Here is a 25,459-nt window from a genome sequence, read left to right as displayed (position 1 = left end):
TGAGCTTCCATCTGTCGCCCAGGCTGGAGTACAGTTGCACAATCTCAGCTCACTGCAACCTCCGCCTCCCGGGTTCAAGCAATTCTCTGCCTCAGCCTCCCGAGTAGCTGGGATTACAGGCTCCCGCCACCACACCTGGCTAATTTTTGTATTTTCAGTAGAGACAGGGTTTCACCATCTTGGCCAGGCTGGTCTTAAAACTCCTGACCTTGTGATCCACCCGCCTGGGCCTCCCAAAGTGCTGGGATTACAGACGTGAGCCACCACACCTGGCACAATTCTTTACATCAGTTGTTCTCAATCCTGGTTGAACATGAGAGTCATTAGGGGAATTTTTGAAATTTCCCATCCTCAATCTGTACCCCAAACCAATTAACTAAAACCTCTGGTAGGGAGACCAGGCATCAGCACATTTTAAAAGCTCCCTAATGTGTAGCCAGGGTTAAGAGCCACAGCTTTAAATCCTTCTGGTAGATTTTTTGAAATTCAGATTTTAAGAGTGGAACTAACTGTCTGACCTGAAATCCTATAATTCAAAAGGGACACAAATATCTTCTTTCATTACAAACTCTTTAGAAGAATAATAACCATTCATTTATCCACACCCCTACCTATAACCTCAGCTATCCAGAGGACAGTTGAGAACCAAAGTACTGACAAAATTAAGTTCATGCACTCAAGTTCATACACTTTGCTCATAAAAACTTGCTTTGGGCTGTCACTCATAGCCCATTTTAGTGAAAGCCCAACTTGGGCTCACTCAAATGGGCTCCTTTGTAAAGTAAAACTGAGCTCACTCATATGAGCTCTCGCTCACAGTCCACTTGAGTGAGCCCATTTGAGGAGCAGCAATTTAAAAGAGCTAAAGCTGGAGGGACCGTCCAAAGTCACTTACAACTGCCTGACAGCCAGGAAAAAGGAAAACTACACAAAGGACACACATAAAAACAAAGAGCAGTAATTTGAGACCCTTCCATAAAGTGATAACTAGCTCCAAACATTCCGGTAGCCTCTTTGTGCATAACTACACAGGAGCTATTCAAAACGATGACCCTGAGCTGCTGCAGAGAGATGCTAGATGAGCCTGGGACAACCTGTGACACCAGAAAGTAAAGGAAGTGCCCAAACACATGATGGGGCACAAGAGCCAGCTGGAAGGGGCACCTACTGACCAAATCCAGAACAATTTGAGCACCAAAATAATTAAAAACAATAATGAATGATACACCATCGGAAAAAAAATAGGAACCATGAGTTCATACCAATAGTAAATTAACTAAGAGAGAAGCAAAGACTCTTGCTGAAAGAATGCCAAGAGCTTGCTGGCAAATGTGCAGGAAATATTACGGTTAGAAAATCATCATTTTGCAACCACCCATAGTAAAGATTTGATTAGGCAAGGATCACCAATGGATGCTAACTCTAGTGGGGAGACTTGAACGAGTAGATTATTTGCATGGTTTTAAAGTGTCTTCCCACAGACTTCTTATTAGTAGCAAGGGAGAAAACAAATTGCAATTATTCAATGGAAAAACTGGACCACATCTTGTCTGCTGATCAAAATTAACATCACCAATGAAGGGCAGATGAACATTGTATGCTTGCAAATGTGATACCTTAGAAGGGCACAATGCTTTCGCGAATGTTCCAGTCTAAAAAACAGAGCCTGAGGCCGGGCGCAATGGCTCATGCCTGTAAACCCAGCATCAGGAGGCCGAGCAGGCGGATGGCTTGCAATCAGGAGTTTGAGACCAGCCTGGCCAACATGATGAAACCCCATCACTACTAAAAATAAAAATAAAAAAATTAGCCAGGCATGGTGGTGCGCACCTGTAGTCCCAGCTACTCCTGAGGCTGAGGCAGGAGAATCACTTGAACCTGGGAAGCAGAGGCTGCATTGAGCTGAGATTGTGCCACTGCACTCCAGCCTGGGTAACACAGCAAGACTTTGTCTCAAAAATAAATAAATAAATAGCAGAGCCTGAAACTAATCACAAGAAAACATAGACAAACCCAAAATGAGGAACATTCTACTGAAAGAAAAGCGGTGGCAAGAGGGCTGTATTATTTCAAAATATCAACATCATAGAAGACAAAGAAAAGCTATAGAAATGTCCCAGATTAAAGGAGGCTAAATAGACCTCACAATTGAATGCAGTACCTGACTGTAGCCTGAGTCCTGCACTGGAGGAAGAAATGCTATAAACACAGTTGGGCCACTCAACTAAACTGGAATACAAATAGTAAGTTAAAAACTTGTATCTGTGCTAAATTTACTGAGTTGATAATTGTACTGTGGTTATGTAAGAGAACACTCCTATTTTAGAAAATTAACACTAAAGTATTTGGGGCTAAAGAGACCTGATGCATGATATATGTAAATTTCCTTTGGAAAAACTAGATATGGCCGGGCGCGGTGGCTCAAGCCTGTAATCCCAGCACTTTGGGAGGCCGAGACGGGCGGATCACGAGGTCAGGAGATGGAGACCATCCTGGCTAACACAGTGAAACCCCGTCTCTACTAAAAAATACAAAAAACTAGCCGGGCGCGGTGGCGGGCGCCTGTAGTCCCAGCTACTCGGGAGCCTGAGGCAGGAGAATGGCGGGAACCCGGGAGGCGGAGCTTGCAGTGAGCTGAGATCCGGCCACAGCACTCCAGCCTGGGCGACAGAGCGAGACTCCGTCTCAAAAAAAAAAAAAAGATCAGCCTGTCTCTACTAAAAATACAAAAATTAGCTGGGCGTGGTGGCAGGTGCCTGTAATCTCAGCTACTCAGGAGGCTGAGGCAGGAGAATCGCTTGAACCCCAGAAGCAGAGTTTGCAGTGAGCTGAGATCGCACCCTTGCACTCCAGCCTGGGTGACAGAGCAAAACTGTCTAAAAAAAAAAAACTAAACTAAAAAGCAACAACAACAAAACCTTGATTTCCTACCTTCTTGATATTGTTCAGAGAGGCCAATATTCTCCCAAATGCCGAAGATCTTATGGTACACGAAAGAGAACTTTCCTCTTAGGTCATCCAAGACTTGGGAGAAAAGAATTACACAAAGGAAGTTCCAGGATGGAAGAAACAGCTAGTTTCTTATTCTTTCCTTTGCTTGGCTCCTTTCAGGACTTGCTCACCCGGATCTCACCATGTGAAGAAGTTAGGTGAGTAAGTGCCTCAAAAGGTTATGCCAACCCCTTAGGACCCAGGATGAACTTTCTTGGAGTCAGAAATGATTACTGGAACTGTCTTTAATTCCCTACCTCACAGGGCTGTTGCAGTTTAAAGAATTCAGGGGATGGTCTTGCCCAGTCCCAGCCTCCACGCACACATTCAACCACTCCCCAGCCCATTCTTCCCCACCCTTCTTCCTGTCTGTTCCCGTACATGACTATGGGCTGCTTGGAACCCTGCCACGGTCTCAAGCCAAACCACACTTTGATAAACTAAATGTCACACCCCAGGCAAGAGCAGGGAGGGCAAGAACAGCTTCCCTCACAAGCTTAAGCCAGGTGTACTGGAGCTGCAGACACCTGCTCTTACACAGAGAGCATTTGGAGAATGCTGAGAAAGTCTCTTCCTGCCCAAATATCTCTTTCCATGAAGGTTTAAAGTTACATGAGAACATTTTTTTGCTTTCAAAGTTGGCATTTTGCCTATCATTTTTTTTAATGTATACCCAAAGGACAGAAAATATTCATGAGCTTAAACTTGAGTGGAAGTAGTTGATAGCATTATGGATAAAAATGAACAATCTGCAACTCATTGTCTAACTATATGGAAATATTTAAACAATCTCTCCAGTAGACTTTTTTTTTTGAAGACGGAGTTTCGCTTTTGTTGCCCAGGCTGGAGTGCGATGGCCCGATCTGGGCTCACCACAACCTCCACCTCCCAGGTTCGAGCAATTCTCCTGCCTCAGCCTCCCAAGTAGCTGGAATTACAGGCATGTACCACCACACTCAGCTAATTTTTTTTGTATTTTTAGTAGAGATGGGATTTCTCCATGTTGGTCAGGCTGGTCTTGAACTCCCAACCTCAGGTGATCCACCCACCTCGGCATCCCAAAGTGCTGGGATTACAAGTGTGAGCCACCACACCCAGCATCCAGTAGACTTTTACACACATATTTAAAAAGTATGTAACAAAGACTATTTAATATTACATAATACATCTAAATTTTTCATGTACACTATGACTGTAACCCTATTTAAGTATACAGAAAAAAAGCTAGAAAGCCATGTCAAATTGAAAACTGCAGCTTTATTAAAGCAATTGGGTCATGAGTGATTTTCTCCTCTTTTCTATTTTATAAACTTCCAGTTATCTAATTTTGTACATATGTAACAAAAATTTAGAGATAAAAAAGGGATTACGATAGAGATAAAATGGAATTCCTGCAATCAGTGAATGAGCACCGTCTTCCCTGCTCATCTCTGTCCCCGGAAAGGAAGCATACCTTCCTGAAGTAGGCTTCTGATAAATACATGATCTTCTGAGGGGCTCCAGCACACTTCACTGGAGTATTTGGGAAGGTGAAGATGGCATTGCCCTCCTTGAAGTCCTGCAGAGCTTTCCATGTCTTCTCTACAGTCTTAACTGAATAATTCGACCCTATTTTGGGATGAGCAAAACCTTCAGGTAGGCCTTTAATCTGCAACAAAGTACACAAAAATCATTTTAAACAAAAGTGCCAATGTCCTTAGAGTCCTTGTTCTTTGCCATTTCTACAGCCTTTCAAATATTTCAGTACTATGATTATCCACCAATACCCACATGCCTAGAGCAGGCAGGTGGGTGAGGGTTCCAAGACCAGAGCTGTGGCACCTGCAGTCACCTGTCAAACTGCAGAATGGGCTCAGCTCAGAGGAACCCTCCAACTCCCTGGCCTTGAGAACATAATTTGAATACAACTTTTCCCACCATCAGAGTGAGGACAAGACGCCAGCCAGCCTTCCTTTTAGGAGAACCAGTTGACTTACTGGAAAGAACAATTGGCAGGACCAAGAGCCATTTATACCGTCAAGAATTTAAATCACCCTTTATCAGGTTGTACCAGACCAAACTCTGGGTAAAGGCATAAAGCCAGGTACCTACAAACATGGACTTTAGGATCCCACATGCCAGTCTGAGTCCTGGCTCTTCCACTTACCAGCATTGTGACCCTGCAAAAATTACGTAATACTTCTAAGCCAGTAGGTCTCCGAGTGTGGTGCTCAGACCAGCAGCACAAGCACCACCTGGGAACTTGCTAGAAATGCGGATTATCAGGCCCCACCCTAGACCTACTGAATCAGAAACTCTGGGAGCAGGCCCAGCAATCTGTGTTCGAACAGGCCCTCCAGGTGATTCAGATGCACACTCAGGTTTGAGAATCTTAACATTCACCATCTGTGAAATAGGGATAAGGTATCTGCTTCAGAGGGTTGTGGGCAGAAGCAAACGAGGCCATGCATGTAAAGGATACATGCACATGGCAAATATCCTGTAAATGTTAGCTGATTATTGCCAGTAAGATCAACTGGATACCTATTATAAATGTTAGAAGGCTCATAGAGTGCAATGAAGATGTCACAGACTGAGTTAGAGACTTAAGTCCCAGTTCTTAGCAAGAACAGGTTCAACTTCAATCATCAAGAAACAGTCATCCAGCCAGGCGCCGTGGCTCATGCCTGTAATCCCAGCACTTTGGGAGGCCGAGGCAGGCGGATCACGAAGTCAGGAGATTGACACCATCCTGGCTGACACAGTGAAACCTCATCTCTACTAAAAATACAAAAAATTAGCCGGACGTAGTGGCAGGCACCTGTAGTCCCAGCTACTTGGGAGGGTGAGGCAGGAGAATGGTGTGAACTCGGGAGGCGGAGCTTGCAGTGAGCCAAGATGGTGCCACTGCACTCTAGCCTGGGCAACAGAGCGAGACTCCATCTCAAAAAAAAGAAAAAAGAAAAAAAGAAACAGTCATCAAGATGAGCCGGTCCTTCAGAGCCTCCCCAGGCCATTCTCTGGGACACCTCCAAAATTATGCCAGAAACCCATCCCTGAGGTCTCAAGGAAACAAAGTCCTCTCATCTCCTCAGTGGCCTGGGTTCATTACTTATCCACACTCAATGTTAAAAGCAACTATTTCTTTGTTACTGTTCACCCTGTTCCAGTTAGATAGTAGTGACATTGGCAGTCTCAATAATAATAACTCTATTATAAAATCACCTTGCATGTTAATGTTTTCAAAGTTTCAATCAATGCCAACACTGGATAGTCACTATGTACCTCTGAGGGAGGCAGGGGAATATTATTAGCCCATAGAATGGATGGAGCCCTGCCCAGAATCTTAAAGAACCAGACACCAAGGCCTCTGCCCACCTGCCTGGGGGTCTTCCCACAGGACCGCCATACCTTCTAGTTCCCAAAGCAAATCTCATTATCCAAGAGATAAACAAGCAGTTGATGTCTTATCACCTTCATTATTTTTCCCTAGTTTTAAGAAAGTGTCGTTGATAGAAAAGGTGCCGTAAAGTGGTGACCAAGCTCCTTTCAGGAAAACCTGTGTCAAAAAGGGTGGTTTTGACCCCTCATCCAGTCAGAGTTGCTTCCCTGGGAATTCTGAAGCAGAGAGAGCTAGAGAGGAGGGAAGAGAGGAAAAGGGAGAATCGGGGAGAGAGGAAAAGAGAGAATCAGGGAGAGATGAGATGTGACTTCTCCTTTGGCTTCCAGCAACAGGCTATGCACTGGGGAGCTGTGGACTATCCTATCACAGAGAGTAGACCGGCAGGCAAGATGGCCTGCTGCAGAGACCCTGTGAAGCTGGCCTGAGAAAGAGGCCCAGAGAGATGGACAAAGAGACACTGCCTGAGTCCAACAGAACTCACAGTGGAGATCCAGTCCTGCCAGAGGCCCACCTACATTCCTGCCCTAGTGTTCCAGAAACATCTCAGTATTTTCATCAATGATCTCCAGTTTTTATTTACACCAACCTGAGTAGTTTCCTCGAATTTGCCATCAAAGAGTCCCAAGTAGCACAGCGACCATGGTTAAGTGACTACATTTCCTTAGCCTCAGTTTCCTATCTATTAAGTGAAGATAAAAATGCCTCCCTCAAAGTAGTTGTAAAGAATCAATTTTTGATTCCTGGCTGGGTGCAGTGGCTCATGCCTGTAATCCCTGCACTTTGAGAGGCTGAGGCAGGTAGATCACTTGAGGCCAGGAGTTTGAGACCAGCCTGACCAACACAGTGAAACCCCGTCTCTACTGAAAAAAAAAAAAAAAATACAAAAACTAGCCAGGCGTGGTGGTGGGCACCTGTAATCCCAGCTACTCTGGAGGCTGAGGCAGGAGAATTGCTTTAACCTGGGAAATGGAAGTTGCAAGTGAGCTGAGATCATGCCACTGCACTCCAGCCTAGGTGACAAAACTCCATCTCAAAATAAAAAAGAAACAACACTTGATTCCTAGCATGGTTCCTGGTATGTAATAGAGATTCCATAATAATAGCTACTTTTAAATATCTCTGTGACTTGGTTTGCTACGAGAGGCTGCTATGAACTCTGAGCACTGGCCTCTGCAGTCCTTCTCACATGACACTGGGACTTTGGAAAGACAGCACCATGGAGATGCATTGCCTTTGCTAGGTCAACACTGTGGGGGCTTTTTTTGGAAGGTATGCCCCTCTTGAAAGTAGTTGTAATAGGCACCTTTCTCCATATCGTCTACTTCATAGCTTGCCTGTCATTCTAACAGACTCATGGCCCATTGCGCCATGACTCAAAGCCATCTTACAACATACACAACAACTTGTAGCTTCTCTGAACTTTCCCACAACACATCCCAAGACATTCTCACTACCCTTCCTCTGGACATGTCACAGTTCAGGTTTCTTTACATAGAAGCACACTTCAAAGATGCTTACTGGGCCAACTCGGATGAAGCCCTTCACATTCCTGAAGCTTGTTACCCAGTTAGCACAGATGTTTCCTGTACTCCAACTATTTACCCGTGGTCCCCAACAAGCTTCTGGAAATGATAGTATTTACCGATTTACTCTGCTATGTTTTAGAAAAATAAGCTTGAATCTCACAACTTTCAGATAGCATCTGGCTCCCCAGCTCACTGAGAAGGGAGCTCTGAGGAACTTCTGGGTGGCATTTCCATTGCAGCGGTTACTTCACACTAAAACCCTGGCATCTACACAACAAAACCCAGATGGCCCTCCAGCAACTGAGGAGCTAACTGCTGGTGTTCCACCCCTTAAAGTCTGTTTTAAAATTTATAATCTAAACCCTCCTTCCAAAGTGGAATTTAATCTTCAATACAGCCAATTCAGTCCCACATAGAAAGACAGGTTTCTTACAAATGTAAAAGAAAACTGCTGTTTTGCAAGAATTATCATTAAGGCATGAGCATGCTGAACTCTAATTAAAGCTTAAAGCTAGAACATATTATTATTGACAGAAACTTAGAGAAGACTTCCTTCAAACTATAAAAGGACTGCCAAGAAATAAAACCAGAAGAGATTTTCTTAGAACCCCTTTCTTGTCAAAATGAATACAATAAAGCAACTAAATGCAGCATTTGCTCTTGGCATAGATAAGCCAGTATAACACAGAAACAGTTTCACACAGTACCTTCTCATAGTGCAGCTGGATTCCGAGAGCAATAATAAGATATCGGTAGGAGATCTGTAACACAAAAAGACATTATTTTAGACCAGGTCCCAAGAAGCAGCAGCTCAAGGACTGACTCAGGCCCCAGATGTGGTTCCGTGTGGTCTGCGGGAGGCAGGGAAATATTACTAGCCCACAGAACAGATGAGAAAACCAAAGCAGAACAAGGTTGGGAGTCCTGCCCAGGTTCCCATTTTTTAATCTGAATGTCCTGGGGCTGGGGGAGGTGGGCAGACAGGCCGGGAGGGATGCACGTCCACTCCCATCATGCCCTCTGCCATCTATGCCTCATACCTCACTGCTTCACAAGTATTCTGTAAGCTGCCTAGATCCAGAAAGCTTGAGACAGCTATGTGTCTACACAGTGAGAGGCCACAATTATTTGTACAGTGCTTGTATTAACACTTTTTCATATTGAGAGGTAAGAAAGGGCTTCCTAATCTTAAAAGACAATCCACTGTCTAAAATCTATGGGGCAGGCCAGGCACAGTGGCTCACACCTGTAATCCCAGCACCTTGGGAGGCCGAGGCAGGTGGATCACTTGAGCTCAGGAGTTGGAGACCAGCCTGGGCAACATGGCAAAACCCTGTTCTCTGCACAAAATACAAAGATTACCCAGGTGTGGTGGCATGCACCTGTAGTCTACAGGGGGGTTGAGGTGGGAGAATCGTTTGAGCCTGGGAGGTGGAGGTTGCAGTGAGAAGAGATCACACCACTGCACTCTAGCCTCGGTGACAGAGTGAGACCCTGTCTCAAATATACATATAAATACATTATATATTAAAAAACTAAAATCTATTGGGTAATATGTGAATCCCAAGCAAGTCTGACCTGTCATGTGGATTGGACCAATATCGTAATCGGGAGATTGCTCTTTTGAAGGTCATTGAAAGGCTATGACATAGTTCACCTGATCTTATTTAATGACCTGTATGGGGTGAAAAATGTCCCTTCTTCAAATGCGGGTATTGTATCCATAAGTAGCATGATGGAAATCTGGGCTTAGGACAAAGAGGAAGACAAGTTTAGGCCAAAAAGTGTAAGCAAAGTAGCCTTAAAGTACAAGAACTTGCCTGGAAAATTGGAGTTGAAGAATGATTGCAATGAGACTCAGGAGCCCAGAAAGAAGAAACAGGTGGTGATTACTACGATCCTGTGCTAAATGGCGGAGCAGAGCAAGCAACCTGAGAGAACCGTAGTTGGAGAGAGAGGACTCCAAGACCTGAGAGTGCTTGCCTCTGGCTGAGGAGCCAAGGGAAGCAACGTGCAGAATAGGTCCTGCCCTGGCATCCGGGAGCTTCAGCCCCAGGGGCACCTCCGCAGCAGGCTTTCCCATTATGACAGGATCACTCTCACCACTGGCCCCTCCCAGCAGTTCCCCAGCACAGTGTGCATGAGGCTTCCTAGCATGTGTTCTCCCCACATGATGACCACTCCTAGAGGATAAAAGTTACGTCTTATTCCTTATATTCCTAGAATCTAGCACAGTCACTAAAGTGAGGAACTCTGTAATGTTTGTTGGGTGAATGGATAGATGAATGATTTCAGTTGCTTGTGAAAAATACAATTTCCCTAAGTGGATACATAATATAAGCATTTTCATCTGTATGTTTTCCCTATCCATAGAAAGATGATGTCTCGGCCAGGCACAGTGGCTCATGCCTGTAATCCCAGCACTTTGGGAGACCGAGGTGGGTGGATCACGAGGTCAGGAGTTTGAGACCAGCCTGACCAACACAGTGAAACCCCGTCTCTACTAAAAGTACAAAAAATTAGCTGGGCATGGTGGCGGGCGCCTGTAATCCCATTTACTCGGGAGGCTGAGGCAGAAGTTTGCTTGAATCCAGGAGGTGGAGGTCACAGTGAGCCAAGATCGCGCCACTGCACTCCAGCATGGGCGACAGTGCGAGACTCTATCTCAAAAAAAAAAAAGAAAAGAAAAAAGAAAGAAAGATGATGTCTTGAAATTCCATCTTCTGCAGGAAAGGGCACTGGGCCCGTTAAGTGGCTGGCCAAACCGTGTTGAGCAATCCGGGCACGTTAGGTGAGAGCTAGCACGGCGTCTGGCAGTGATGATCTACAGATGAAACACATGACCACTGCCAACAGAGGAGCTTTTGGTTTGTGCAGGCCACCACCAAGCATAATGCAACATAATATTGATTATGCTCTGTTTTATTCGAGCATAATATTCGTTATTTCTAAGGACTAAAACCACGCCAGCTTAAGATTATGGGGAAAAAAATCATTAAGAGAGAATAAACCCTCCATAGCAACAGAGCAAGAAGAAAACCTCAAGCCTTTTAAATGAGTTCAAGTTTTCAGGTTAGATGACCTAAACCCTCAGGAACAGCAAAAGATTATAGATAAGACTTTAGAGCAGTTATGCACAACAGTGTAGACCTTGCCAGAAGGCTGAATATCTGCAAGTATTCTCATATTACACAGGGGTCAGACGAGGTAAATTCTGACATGAACGCCTTAGTAAATAGGCTATTAATCCTTTGCAAAAGTCTAGGCTCAACTACTAAATAGACATTTTATAGTACTTTTTTAAAAGATTAGCTGGGCATGGTAGTGTGTGCCTGTAAGTCCCAGCTTCTCGGGAGGCTGAGGCAGATCGTTTGAGCCCAAGAGTTCAAGTAACTTGAGCTGTGATCTCACCACTGCACTCCAGCCTGAGCAACAGAGCAAGGCTGAAGGGAGGGGAGGGAAGGGGAGGGGAGGGGAGGGAAGGGAGAAAGAGGGAGGAAGGAGACAAAGAGAGGAAGGAAGGGAAGGAGAAAGAAAGGAAGGAAGGAAGAAGGAAGGAAGGAAAGGAGGGAGGGAGGGAGGAGAAGGAAGAAAGAGGGGGAGGGGAGGAGAGGGGAGAGGAGAGGAGGGGAGGAGAGGGGAGAGGAGAGGAGGGGAGGAGAGGGGAGAGGAGAGGAGAGGAGGAGAGGAGGAGAGGAGAGGAAAACGAGCACCAACATAGGTTCACAGATGATAAGCCAGCTGCTTTCAATCAGCAATCAAGAACTGCTGGCATATAGTAGATACTCAGCAAATAAATCCTTTTCCTTTTCATGTATTCTTTTAAAAATAACAGCAACGTTTATCGAGCATTTGCTCTGTGCAAGGTGCTGTTCTAAGTGCTTCATATGGTTTCATTCACGTAACACTCACAACAACTTCATAAGGTATCTAAGTACTATTATCATTATTATTTTACAAATGAAGAAACAGACACAATTTGCTCACAAATATTTACTGAGCACCTTCTATGTTCCAGATATTGTGCTAGGTCCTGGGCATAAAACAATGGACAAGAAAAATACACTTCCTGCCCTTCAGGAACTCCATCTAGTGCGTGAGATGGGCATTACCAGATAATGACACAAATAATTACTAAATCACAGAATGCTGTGATAGCACATCAAGGGGTAACCTGACCTAGTCTGGGAAGTCAAGGAAGCCTTGCCTGAAGGAGTCATATCGAAGCTAAAGATGAGTAGGAGATAGCTAGGGATAGAGGTGGAAATAGCATGTGCAAATGTTCTGGGGTAAGAAAAAGGCTGAGGCATTTGAGGAAATAAGAGGCCAGTATGGCAGGAGTGGGAAGAAGGGGAGAATAGAACTGGGTTAAGCCTGGAGAAGGAGCAAGGGCCAGTCTACACGGGGCCTTGAGATGTGTTTCAGACAAACACACCCCTGGAACAGGGAAGAGTCAGAGACACACTGAATCTGGGTTTCAACAGTGCCTCCAGCTCAGTCTTTCACCAATAAGGTGGGAAAGTATAAACTAAGAATGGAATGGGCCGGGCACAGTGGCTCATGCCTGTAATCCCAACACTTTGGGAGGCCGATGTGGGCAGATCATCTGAGGTCAGGAGTTCGAGACCAGCCTGGCCAACATGGCAAAACCCTGTCTCTACTAAAAACACCAAAATTAGCTGGGTGTGGTGGCACACGCCTGTAATCCCAGCTACTCGGGAGGCTGGGGCAGGAGAATCACTTGAACCCTGGAGGCAGAGGTTGCAATGAGCCAAGATTGCAGCACTGCACTCCAGCCTGGGCAACAACATGAGACTCCGTCTCAAAAAAAAAAAAAAAAAAAACCAGAATGGAATGATTTGGTCAATTGAATAATATTTGCTAAAGAATATTGACTAATTTTATGCAATCTAAAAAAGCTCTCTAGTGACATTTTACAGAATTAAAACCTTGAACTTATATGAAACCACCTGTGAATAACAGGAAAAACTGCTAACGGAGTGACAGAGTCATAAATCCAAAAGACCCAGATGGGTTGGGAGGATGAACTAAAACCAGCAGGATGATTTCTCACATGAGATGTCGAGTGTATTTCTGATTTCTGGATATGAAGTGGTTTTGCTTCATAAAATATTGGAAGAAAGTCCCACTACAGTGCACCAACTTCTCTAGCCCTAAAACAAGACACTACAGCTTTCCTAAGTGTCTAACCTTAGGAGTAATAGGTAGGACTCAGCAGTGAGAACACCTACTAGTGCCTGTCATTCCCAAGAGATGAGTAAAGTACCTGCTCCTTGAGGTGAGCATGAACCCAACCACAGAGGGCTCCGAACTGTAGCTTGAAGGGGTCCAAACAATGAGGCAGGCCCTGCTGTACCAAAGAGATGCTGTGTGTGATATGAGAGAGGTCTCCTGGCCCTGTATGCAGAAGACTGGCAAGGTAAAAGAGCCACCAAGCTCAACCTTGTGAATTGAGAATAATCTTGACTGTAATTCAGTCCAGTCTTCTGGAGACATTGAGAAAAATTTAAAAAGTTCTGAACTACTAACAGGGCAAAAGCCATATGTAAAATTTTTAATTAAAATAAATATATATGCATATAGGTATTTGCTTATATATATTCATTCCTGCCTTTAGGTAAAATCAGTAACAACTGTACTTTTTCTGGATGGGGAAAGCCTGACTCGATTGTGGGTCGTATGAAAAGGGCCCAGAAATTTGCACCGACCTCAAGCCCAGCATGAATCAGCACCATGGTAACTGTCACAAAAAAGGTAAATGCTAACTTAGGCAGCATGAGCTCCTGGGAGAGAATGGCTCCACTCTATTCCGGGCTGTTCTAGAAAGTTGCCTTCTCTTCCAGGCGCCTCTTTCATGGGGCACTAACAAGCCAGATGGTGTTTAAAGCAGAATAAAGAGGGGGCTGGGGGGACCGGAAACCATGAAATGTGAGGAAGAATTGAGGGACATGAGGACAGGAGGGACACATCTACCTAAACAGAAAATTTATATAAAACGTAAGAGCCATCTTCAAATAGCTGAAGGGTTTCTCCACAGAAAAGAGAGAAGACATTCTTCTCTCATACACAACAGGACAAAACAAGGAATAAAAGTATTAAGAAAGGTATTAAGTGTATTAAAAGCAATAACATCCTGGGTGTCCAAGAAAGAATACAAAAAAGGTTACAGGAAGGTGGATTCTGGCTCAGTAAAGACAGAACTTTCATATAACCCACCTGTCTAAAAAAATGAAGAGTTAACTCATCAGAGAACTCCTTGGCCATGGACTATGTAAATACCAACCTATTTTAAATTCAATCCCCCACCTCCATGTGCCCCAATACCAGTTAGCTCCAAATCAGCTCTATTTTTTCCATGAATAACCATCATATTCTAACATAGTATATAAGTCTATTGTTGATTGTATGTTCTCACTGACTAGAATATAATATCCAGTTCAGTAAGAATTTTTGTCTGTTTTTGTTCACTCATGTATCCTTAATACCTAAAACTGCACCTGGCTTATAGTAGATGCTTAATAAATATTTGTAGAATGAATGAATGAATGGAGGCCAGAAAGCCAAGGATCATAAATGCTATATGGCAGGTACTCTTTTTTTTTGTTTTTGTGTTTGTTTGTTTTTTTCTTTTTTTGGAGACAGCTCTGTCACTCAAGATGGAGTGCGGTGGTGCAATCATGGCTCACCACAGCCTTGAACTCCTGGGCTCAAGTGATCCTCCCACCTTAGCCTCGCAAGTAGCCGGAAACACAGGCACACACACCACACCTAGCTAATTTATTAAATTTTTTTTTTTGTAGTGACAGGGTCTCACTATGTTGCCCAGGCTGGCCTCGACCTCGTGGGCTCAAGTGATCTTCCTACCTCAGCCTACCAAGGTGTTGGGATTACAGGTGTGAACCACCATGCTCGGCCAAAGTAGGTTTTCTTGATCAGGGTCCAGGGAAAAGCTACAGAAAGTCTCTGAACTCCCTAAAAGCAAATGCAAAATCTGGTACATAGGTGCATTTTTCTAGAGAGGGCTTTCGTCTGGTACCCAGAAAGATCCATGACCTAAAAAAGCCTTAAGAATGCCTCAGCAGGCCGGGTGCGATGGCTCACCCCTATAATCCCAACACTTTGGGAGACTGAGGCAGATGTATCACTCGAGGTCAGGAGTTCAAGCCAGCCTGGCCAACATGGTAAAACCCCATCTCTAGCAAAAAGTACAAAAATTATCTGGGCATGGTGACACAAGCCTGTAATCCCAGCTACAGGGGAGGCAGAGGTGGGAGAATCACTTGAACCCAGGAGGTGGAGGTTGCAATAAGCCAAGATTGTGCCACTGCACACCAGCCTGGGCGACAAAGTGAGACCCTGTCTCAAAAAAAAAAAAAGAATGCCTCAGCAGATGAATCTCTGCTGGAGGGAAGGGTTGGACTTGAAAACATTTTAGGATCCTCACCAACTCTGATTCTACAATTCTGTGAAAATGCTGGAGTCTCCAGTTGAAGGGGGAAGAGGCAGAGGATTAAGACCAATAACACTCTGGGAGCCCCAAAACCACAGGAACCTGGAACAGGTCAGAGCATGGTGGCTGCGCTGCCTGCCCCTGTCCTGGGCTCAGCAGCAGGTGGGGGAAAGAAAGCTGCAGATGGCTTCTGAGCAGCCCTTCCACTATCCTGCTCTTATCACCTCAGTTAAACATGGGGCAGCCACTGCTGAAAAGCTTTGACCCCTGAGTGGTGAGAGTGGGTGACTCCTAAAAGGTGCTGAGCAGTTACGAGCCTCAAGCTGCAGCAACAATTCTCCTTAGCGCTGGCATGAACCTCAGAGTCACAGGATTCCCCTACAGTTCTGGCAGAGCGCCCCCTAGGGTGGCTGGATGGATACTTTCCAGTATCCTATTGCTCTGGGAGGCTAGGCGTCAGGTAGAAAATCTGATTGCTTCAGAAAAAGAGAAAGAGGAAGGTGCTTGCTATTTTAACATGTAGCAACATATAAACAAATGGTTTGATAAACATTCAGGTGCCAGATGCTATACTAAGCAATAGGGTGCATGGTGGGTGTTCAACAAATACTTACCTTAGTTGTTTATTAACTCAATATCACTCAGTCCTTCCACCTATCCTCCACTTACCACATACCCTGCCATCTTGTGCAGTATTCAACACACATACGTTCATGCACACTCATGCATATATACTGCTCTTTCAACACAAAGCTATCCAGTTTAAGATGGTTGCGTATTAATACAAACCATCAGATTAACAAAAAATCCAAAGGCCCCAGTGGTTACCTGCTCGTCGTTGTCTGTGTGAATGCAGTTCTTGTCTGGGTTCAGCTCAATCACTCTAGCTTTGATCCATTCCACACCAGACGGAATCACACTCGCCATGGGACGACCCGATGAGGACAACTGTTTGGCACCAGCACCCACCAGTGTCCAGATTGGCTGGTAGAAATGTCTCTGAGAAACAAAGTATTTTAAGATTTATTGCAATTTGACACTGATCAAAAGGGGTCATAGCTAACAGTATGAGCTAGATTCCCTCAGTTACTCCCTCCTGACTCTTAAAGCATCGTATGGAAAGGTCTCCACAAAGTTAGCTCCCTCTATTAGGCGTCTCCTATTATGGTAAGTTCTGAAGGACAGTCACTCAACACAAGAATTCTTCCAAGATCATCGAAAAAGCTATAAACTATCTTTAATGACCACTGCATTATTTATTGCTGAAAGTTGATTTGGTGTTTAATATGTACATGTTATATACACATGCATATCTACACACATATTATGGATACTTCATGTGAAGAAATATTTTAAAAATTAAGCCCAGCAGCCTAAATATGGTCCCTCAGGAGCATGTGGAGACAGTGGTAAGTCTGGAAAGTTTACAGCCACTTCCAGGGGTCCTCTAAACTTCATTCACTTCCAACTGTGTTTCCCAAGCCCAGTGAGGGCTGTGTTTCCTGATCAGCCTTTCTTCTACTTTCTCAGACCCTCAGAGACTTTACACCCAAAGACAGTAAGTACCAGATCCTACTCCACAATGCAATGTATGCCCAAACTTTCGCTATCTTCTGGAGTTTTCTTGCTTCAGATGGTCCATTCTTTTTTTTTTTTTTTAAGACAATCTCACCCAATCACCCAGGCTAGAGTACAGTGGCATGATCTCGGCTCACTGCAACCTCCACCTCCTGGGTTCAGGTGATGCTTCTGCCTCAGCCTTCCGAGTAGCTGGGACTACAGGCATGTGCCACCACACCTGGCTAATTTTTGCATTTTTAGCAGAGATGGGGTTTCACCAGGTTGCCTAGGCTGGTCTTGAACTCCTGACCTCAGGTGATCTGCCTGCCTCAGCCTCCCAAAGTGCTGGGATTACAGGATGAACCACTGTGCCTAGCAACAGATAGGCCATTCTTGATCTAAGTTAGTTGTGAAAGTTCTGGACATAGGGGCAAAGGGCAGATTTGTATAATGGCCTCTAAGAATTCCAATCCACTTAGACTGCAGACCAAGAGCTCTCAATATTGCCAAAATGCCTCAAAGTGGCGGGCCAGCACTGCCAAAACCCACAGAGAGGTGAAGAGGACACCAGGAATGACTCTGCAGTCTCCCTACAACCAATAATGTGATCCAAGAGGAGGAAGACAGTGGTCTCCATTTAAGAGAGCTCATCAATGGCCAGTCCATCTTGAACAGTAAGAGGAGCAAAAATACAAGCTCAGATTTTATTTTTAGACTATGAACATCAGCTCCAGCTATCACTAAACCAGACTCAGCAGGCAAAGTACCAAGCCTGGGGCTCTGGCAGCTCCTTCCAGAAATTCCTGCCCTGTACTTCCTCACAGGGCAAGACAAACTGGATTCTGGCCACCTGAATTGTGCCCAGGTCCCAGAAGAGCCAGTCTCCTTACAAAGAGAAGCCCGACTGGGAGACCCACCCATGCATTAGCTAAAATACAACACATACCAGAAAGAGTGGCCACCTGACACAGCTCTCAGACCACTGTCATTTAAAGTAAGGTTCCTGAATTGAAGAGATGCCACTTTACAAAGGCAATTGATAGAGACTGCCTCCTAGTTTCCTGTCAAATCATGGCCCTAGGTAACATCATTCCCTTGAATGGGACAAATCTTGAAAAGGAGTATGTCTTCCTTGTCCTGTCCTCCCCCTGAAACAGGCACCTGATCCATTTTGCTTTTTTCTCCCAAGGATGCAGTTCCCAACTGGTACATGCCTAGTTCCACAGGAAACATTAGGCAAGCCACCAAAAGTCTTGAATATTTTTCTGAAGCTTTTGGACAATCTTAATATGTTTTTTGCGAGACAGTGCCTTACTCAGTCTTCCCTCCTAGTGTCAGCTACCTTTTCTCCCTTATAATCTGCCCTTGCATTTAAGTTTGTAAGCCCACTGACAGCTTTCCAGAGGCCTCCCTGTGCCCCAACGCATCATCCCTTCTCCAGACAGGAATGGATAAGAAGGTGCAGTGGCCATTGATTTTCCTCTGGGCAGGAGGTTGGCATTGGGAGAGTGTCGTGGGTTGAATTGTGTCTCTCTCAAAGAAGGATGTTGATGTTCTAACCCCAGTACCTGGGAATGTGACCTTATTTGGAAATAGGGTCTTTGCAAATGTAATCAAACTAAGATGAGGTCATTCTTGAAGAGTGTGCCATAAATCCAACGACTTTGGATTTCTAGGAGGGTCATGTAAAGACACAGGGACACAGAGACACACAGAGAACATTCTGTGAAGATGGAAGCAGAGAAGGGAGTGGCACAACCGCAAGCCAGGGAGTGGCAAGGATTTCAGGGTAACCACCAGAAGCTGGGAGAGAGGCCTGAGACAAAGCCGCCTCCCATCCCTCTCACCCAGGCTGCAGGGGGAGCGTGGCCTTGCCCATAGCTTGGTTTCAGGCTTCTAGCCTCCAGAACTGTGAGGGAATAGACATTTGTTGTTTCAAGCTACCCAATTTGTAGTAATTAGTTATGGCAGCCCTAAGAAACTAATACAGAGGAGAACAGTAAAAGCCAAGAGATCTGTCCTCCCTCTCTTTCTGTCCACTTCCTCCCAGTCCTTTTGGATAGGCTGCTTTCTGTGCCCAGGAGAAGCCCTAGCCTGGACACATGAAGACCCATTGCTTGATAGTCATACCCAACCCCAGAACACACACACACACTCACACACACACACATATACACACACGTACACACACACCCAGGCCCTCAAAAGGGGAGGCTTACCTCACTGGGCTCAACAACGGCCACATTCTCTGCACCCACTTTCCTCTTCATGCGGGCGGCCATGGTGATCCCACCACTGCCCCCACCCAGCACCAGCACCTCATAATGGTTCCTGGCTGCATGGCTGGCCCCGGTGTGCAGCTGAAGGGGGCCAGCCTGCTGAGTGCCCAGCCTGAGCAGGCAGGCAAAGAGCTGGGCACGGGGCCCCGATACCACAGCCACCAGTGGCACCATCTTCAGGCAGGATCAGTCTGGAAGGGAAGAGACAGGGCTATGAGTGCCAAGGTAGAAACCATCATGGGACTGAAGCGTTTTCTTCCCAGGAGGAACGGAGGCCAGCATCTGGCCCACTCCCACTGGTCCCCATCATCTCTCAAGACCACTTTCCCCACTGGCTATGGTCCCAAGGCCTCCTGAGAGCGCCCAATTGGTAGCTATCAATTGACTATACTTTCCATTTCTCCCCTTCCTCCTACGCTCAGGCTATCGAGGACTTTGAACCAAATTCCCCAATTCTTTAATTCTTTCCTAATAACCTGTCTGTACCCATCCTTGTCCATCCATAAGATCCAGGGCACCATCTGGTTGCATCCAGCTGTTGGCCCATTCTCCACTGAGGTACACTCCCCAATGCTTTCTTTGGGTTTTCAGTCCATGAAAACTGATATACGAGTCCACAATCAGAGACCTACAACATTCCTCGCAGTAAAAAGCACCCAAGACCTTACTGAAACAGAAACCATCTAGCAAGAAACCCACCTTCTGCAACTCAGAGTACCCACCAAGGCCATCAAGGCCGCAGCCCCCTCCAGAGGCCTCCTGGCTCTGCTTGCCCAGGGAAATACAATGTAATTAAATCACCGGCCACAGACACACAAGTGAAGGCCCTCCACACCTCTAGCAATTTCAACCAGATGATTTCAGAAAGCCATAAAAGGAGCCCTACCTGGTATCATAAAGTTAGATTTTACTGAAGGAATCTGCACATGCTGCTGACCAGTCTTTTATTACATCCAATTCAGTAAACATTTCTCCTTAACAGTTCCTCCGAGAGACTCACTTTACCTTTAAGAAAACCTGTTTCTGCTCTGAGCAGTGAGTGCTTTGGCAGAGAGGAAATTAAGGCTTCTCAGAGACTGACCTTTGCTTCACCCCAAGCACAAAGCTGGCCTGACATCCAGGACCCCATCCACCTGTAAACCTTGAATGACCCCGACTCATATCTCCCTCCCTAGGTATGACAGTGCCCCAGATCCTACCATCAAGTCCAGTGCTTAGGGTTCAACACTGCTCCAAGAACCCTTTATTAAAATGCAAGTGTCCAGCTGGGGATTAACACTTACAGCTGCTAAGATTACTAACTTCTTAATGAAATGACTTCATTATATCATTTCCCCCCTCCCGACTGGAGAAGAGGAAGTCTGCACAAGGGGATTAGAGAAAGCTGAGAGGGCAAAGGGGTTATAAAAAGAAAGGCCTTGGAGAGGCGGAAAAATAATAGGGAATGGGAAAGAGGAGCCGAGGGGCTGTGAAGATTAACTTTATTCCAGAGTTTTGGTGCCCCAACAACTTCTCCAATATTTCAGATCTGAGAAGCAACCTAGAGCTGTACGAAGGGGACTTGGAGGCCCACGGTAAGTAGAACAGGCACATACGGTGTTTCCAGGAGTCTAGAGTCAATACGACCCTTCTGGAAACTTACGCTTTGACCCTGCATTTCCATTTCTAGGAATCTAATCTAAGGAAATAACCTCTAATACTGAAGAAGAAAAACCACTACAAAGATGTTTTTCACAAATGTATTCATAATCTGGTCACCCCTCTGTTAATTGGCTTGTGGATTAGGGCTAATTATGTCCTGGGGACAGAAAAAAAAAACTGCAGGCTCCACACAGGCCGGGAAAGGCTCAGGTCACCACTTTAATATGGGGGCAGAGAGCAAACCAAGTATCAAAACACTGGGGAAGGGTTAACTAAAACATGGAACCCAAGATGATTTCTGTAGTCTTTTAAAATTATGTTCATAAAAAATACATAGGCCAGGTGTGGTGGTTCACACCTGTAATCCCAGCACTTTGGGAGGCCAAGGCAGGTGGATCACCTGAGGTCAGCAGTTCAAGACCACCCTGGCCAACATGGCGAAACCCTGTCTCTAGTAAAAATACAAAAATTTTTAGCCAGGCGTGGCGGTGTGCACCTGTAATCCCAGCTACTAGGGAGGCTGAGCCATGAGAATTGCTTGAACCCAGGAGGCAGAGGTTGCAATGAGCTGAGATCGTGCCACTGCACTCCAACCTGGATGACAGAGACTCTGTCTCTCTCTCTGTGTGTGTGTCTCTCTCTCTATATATATATATATATATATATATAATGTTTACATCATGATCAGGAAACAAATTAGAAATGCAATATTCTCTCAACTATGTAAGAGAAAATGTATTAGAAAAAACAAAGCCAAAATCTTAACACTGGTAAGTGGTTTTCTCTGGGTTTTAGAATAATGAGTGATTTTGATTTCTTCGGCTTTTACGTATTTTATAAAAGTCTCTACTATACACATACATTAATATTGGCTGGGCATGGTGGTTCACACCTGTAACCCCAGCACTTTAGGAGGCCGAGAGTGGGGGATCATCCAGGAGTTTGAGACCAGCATGGAAAACATAGGGAAACCCCATCTCTATTTAAAAAAAAAAAAAAAAATTAGCCAGGCATGTTGGTGCATCCAGCTACTAGAGAGGCTGAAGTGGAAGGATCACTCAAGCCCAGGAGGTCAAGGCCACAGTGATCTGTGATTTCACCACTGTACTCCAGCCTGGGGACAGAGGGAGACCTTGTCTCAAAATAAATAAATAAAATTAATATTAATAAAATATTCCTTTAGATGATAATTAACATTTACTAAGTCTTTTACATAAGCATTTAACTTGTGAGTTGGCTACCACTATCATTCCCATTTAACAGATGGTATAACTAAGGCAGATAGCAGTTAAGTGACTGTCAAGGTTATACAGCCCATGGGTGGACTGTGATTTGTACCCAGGTATTTTGGTGTCAGAGCCTCTACTTTAAACTACTACACCATACTATCTCTATGACCTTTAGAACAATATGTCTCAACAGCAACAAAACAATGCTTGTGTGATAACGTTAAATGGGGAAAAAAAAAAAAAGGTATACTTTCTACACCTTCCCAGAAAAGGGAAACCATTTTTCAAGGTACTGATACCTAAATATCAGCAATGGTTTCAATATGATTACAATTATTTTTCCTCTTCTTTGTGTGTACTTTTCTCAAATTTCCTTTAATACATTATACATTTAAAATTTCTTAAATTACTCAAACAGATTTTGTTTAGATTGAAGAGAAGAAGAAATCACCAAGTAAGATATGGATGTTTCATACAGAAGGAAGAAGATATTTCATGGTGCATACCCAGTCATCGCATCCTGCCTTTCTTTCTAAATGTCCACAGAATGATAGAATCACGGCGCAAAAATTCTCACTTTCCAGAAAATAAAAATCATGTTTTCATGGTCCTGACACTATATCTATCCCCATGGAAAAAGCCCCATAGAAAGAACCCCACAGGGCAGGGGCAGGAGGAGGCCTGGCTAAGTTTCTGATTTCCAGCCACCCCGTCTGAGGTTGTTTGGCCTCCTAGTGATACAAGAGTTAAGAAAAAATTATTTAGGCAGATAGTGAGGGTATGGAAGTCCTCGGTAAGGTTTTCATTTTAATGAAAAGCAGCCCCAAGACATTTTCCTGTCTAACAAAGAGCAGCCTGTAAAATCGAGCTGCAGACATAGATGCTGGCAGTTGTGCCAATCATGTTCAAGATGGAGGCTCCATTTTCCCTCTGTCAGCCATGTGTACAGTAAGGAGCAGACAAGATGGCCCCAACTAAGGGGAACGTTCATTTGCATAATAACATTAGGGTGGGGAGGCCAGCCTTCCTGATGCGCTATGTAAATATCATACCTGATCAAACCAATCTGTGAGCCTTATGTAAATCAGACACGGCCTCCACCAACCTGACTATAAAATCTGACACATCCACCACCGGCCGGGTCTTTCCACTCAGAAGACCCCTCTCTCTCAATAGAGTTGTTTTTCTTTCTCTTTTCTTCTGCCTATTAAACCTCCACTCCTAAACTCCTTGTGTGTGTCCGTGTCCTAAATTTTCCTGGCGCGAGACAATAAACCATGTGTATACGCCCCAGTCAACGTAGCCACTTCACTAGCTCCCTTCCAGGCTAACACCTTATGGTTCCTCTCTTGAAAATGTACACAAATATTTCTCTCACTCAGCCAAGAAGGCTACTTCTGCTTTATTTCATTAATTATCCATAGCCTATTCCTGGATTCAGTATTTATAAACAAAAAGTCCTCTGAACCAGTTTTATTGACATCATTGACAATCACATAGCAGAATGTCCTGGCCTTTGCAGTCAAATTTCACTTTCGAACTATAAGCAACAACTTCAAAAACACAACAGAATATGTTAGAGGGAATGTCCAAGTTTCAAAATGCTGAAAAATCTCAATTACTCTCTAATTCTAACAATGTAACTTCACCCAAACTTCCAAATCAGAAAACCCAGAACCATGATCCAGCCCTGCCTGTGGAGAAGGTGGAGCATGATGCAATGTCAAAGAAACAAACCAGGGCAGGAATCATAATTTTTTAATGCCACTTCTTTTTTTTTTTTTTTTTTTTTTTTTAGTCTGGCTCTTTCACCCCGGCTGGAGGGCAGTGAGGAGATCTCAGCTCACTACAACCTCCACTTCCCAAGTTCAAGCGATTTTCCTGTCTCAGCCTCCTGAGTAGCTGGGATTACAGGCACGCACCCCCATGCCCAGCTAATTTTTTGTATTTTTAGTAGACACGGGGTTTCACCATTTTAGCCAGGCTGGCCTCATGTAATCTGCCCACCTCGCCGTCCCAAAGTGCTGGATTACAGGCATAAACCACCCCACCCAGCCTAAATGCCACTTTTAAACCATGGTGTAATATAAAACATATTCTGTCTTTGTTCCTGGTTCCTAGCTCGAAGTTCCTAAAACCTTTGGGATTGCCTGAGTGATAGAAGTGTCATTTGTTTTTCATAATGAGTCCCTGAGTTTATGCTAGTAAGGTGACTCAAGGTGGGATCCCTAGATGGCTTCAGGATGGGGCTGGTCACCAGAAAAACCAAACATGTGACTGTGATTAGAGGGCTGGAACTCTCAGCCCCGCCTCCAACCTTGGGAAGGGGAGTAGGGCTGGAAATTGAGCTCTATAAAAACTCTTCAACAATAAGACAAGAGCTTCCGGGTTGGTGAACTCACTGATGTGCTGGATGGTGGTGTGACCGGAGAGGGCCTGGAAGCTCTGCACCACCCTGCTACCTTGCCCTGTATGTCTCTTCCATATGGCAATTCCTGAGCTGTATCCCTTATACTAAACCAGTTAACTCAGGTAGAGTGTTCCCCTGAGTTCTTTGAGTAGTTCTAGCTGATTATCGAACCTGAGGAGGATGGATCATGGGAGCTTTGGAATTTGTAGTTGGCCAGACACAGGTGTGGGTCCCCTTGGGGCCAGCAGCAGATGCCCTGCCTGGCTGGCATCTGAAGTGAGGGCAGTCTTGCAGGACTGAGCTTTAAACTACGGGGCCTCCACTAACTCCGGAAGCTAATGCCACAATTGAATTGAATTACTGGGTACCTAGTTGGTATTGATTGGTATTGAAAAAGATAACATATTTGATATTAGAAGTGGTATCAGAAAACATCACTTAGGAACCAACAGGAATTACTGACATTGACCTAAACTAAGTCTATAGCAACAAGCAGAGAAAGATACAGTTGAAGGAAGCAACAGCCACACAATCTTTCTTTTTTTTTTTTTTTTTGAGGCGTAATCTTGCTCTGTCGCCCAGGCTGGATCTCGGCTCACTGCAACCTCCACCTCCCGGGTTCAAGCGATTCTCCTGCCTCAGCACCCACGAGTAGCTGGGATTACAGGTGCCTGCCACCACACCTAGCTAAGTTTGTATTATTAGTAGAGATGGGGTTTCACCATGTTGGCAAGGCTGGTCTCGAACTCCTGACCTCAAGTAATCTACCTGCCTCGGCCTCCCAAAATGCTGGGATTACAGGTGTGAGCCACCCTGCCCGGCCAGCCACACAATCTTAACCAGAAGGCAAAAAAAAAAAAAAAAAAAAGGAGGCTTATGCCTGTAATCCCAACACTTTAGGGAGGCTGAAGTGGGTGGGTCACTTAAGATCAGGACTTTCAGAACAGCCTGGCCAATGTGGTGAAACCTG

The 25,459-nt window shown here is 44.9% G+C and overlaps 1 protein-coding gene across 1 annotated transcript in view; it reads right to left on the bottom strand.

The window, feature by feature from the left end:
- The window catches only part of SQOR (sulfide quinone oxidoreductase), a 52,060-nt gene that overhangs the window by 10,880 nt on the left and 15,721 nt on the right, over positions 1–25,459 (bottom strand). Inside the window, exons 2-6 of the mRNA XM_025389807.1 lie at positions 19,150–19,400; positions 16,199–16,369; positions 8,607–8,660; positions 4,404–4,639; positions 2,932–2,980 (exon numbers count right to left, since the gene is read on the bottom strand). Coding sequence (XP_025245592.1) covers positions 2,932–2,980; positions 4,404–4,639; positions 8,607–8,660; positions 16,199–16,369; positions 19,150–19,383 — 744 coding nt within the window. The 5' untranslated portion in view covers positions 19,384–19,400. The remainder of the gene's footprint in view (positions 1–2,931; positions 2,981–4,403; positions 4,640–8,606; positions 8,661–16,198; positions 16,370–19,149; positions 19,401–25,459) is intronic.

This window comes from Theropithecus gelada, chromosome 7a, assembly GCF_003255815.1.
Source record: "Theropithecus gelada isolate Dixy chromosome 7a, Tgel_1.0, whole genome shotgun sequence".
NCBI classification, from domain to species: domain Eukaryota; kingdom Metazoa; phylum Chordata; class Mammalia; order Primates; family Cercopithecidae; genus Theropithecus; species Theropithecus gelada.
This window is presented reverse-complemented; position numbering and strand designations above follow the sequence as displayed.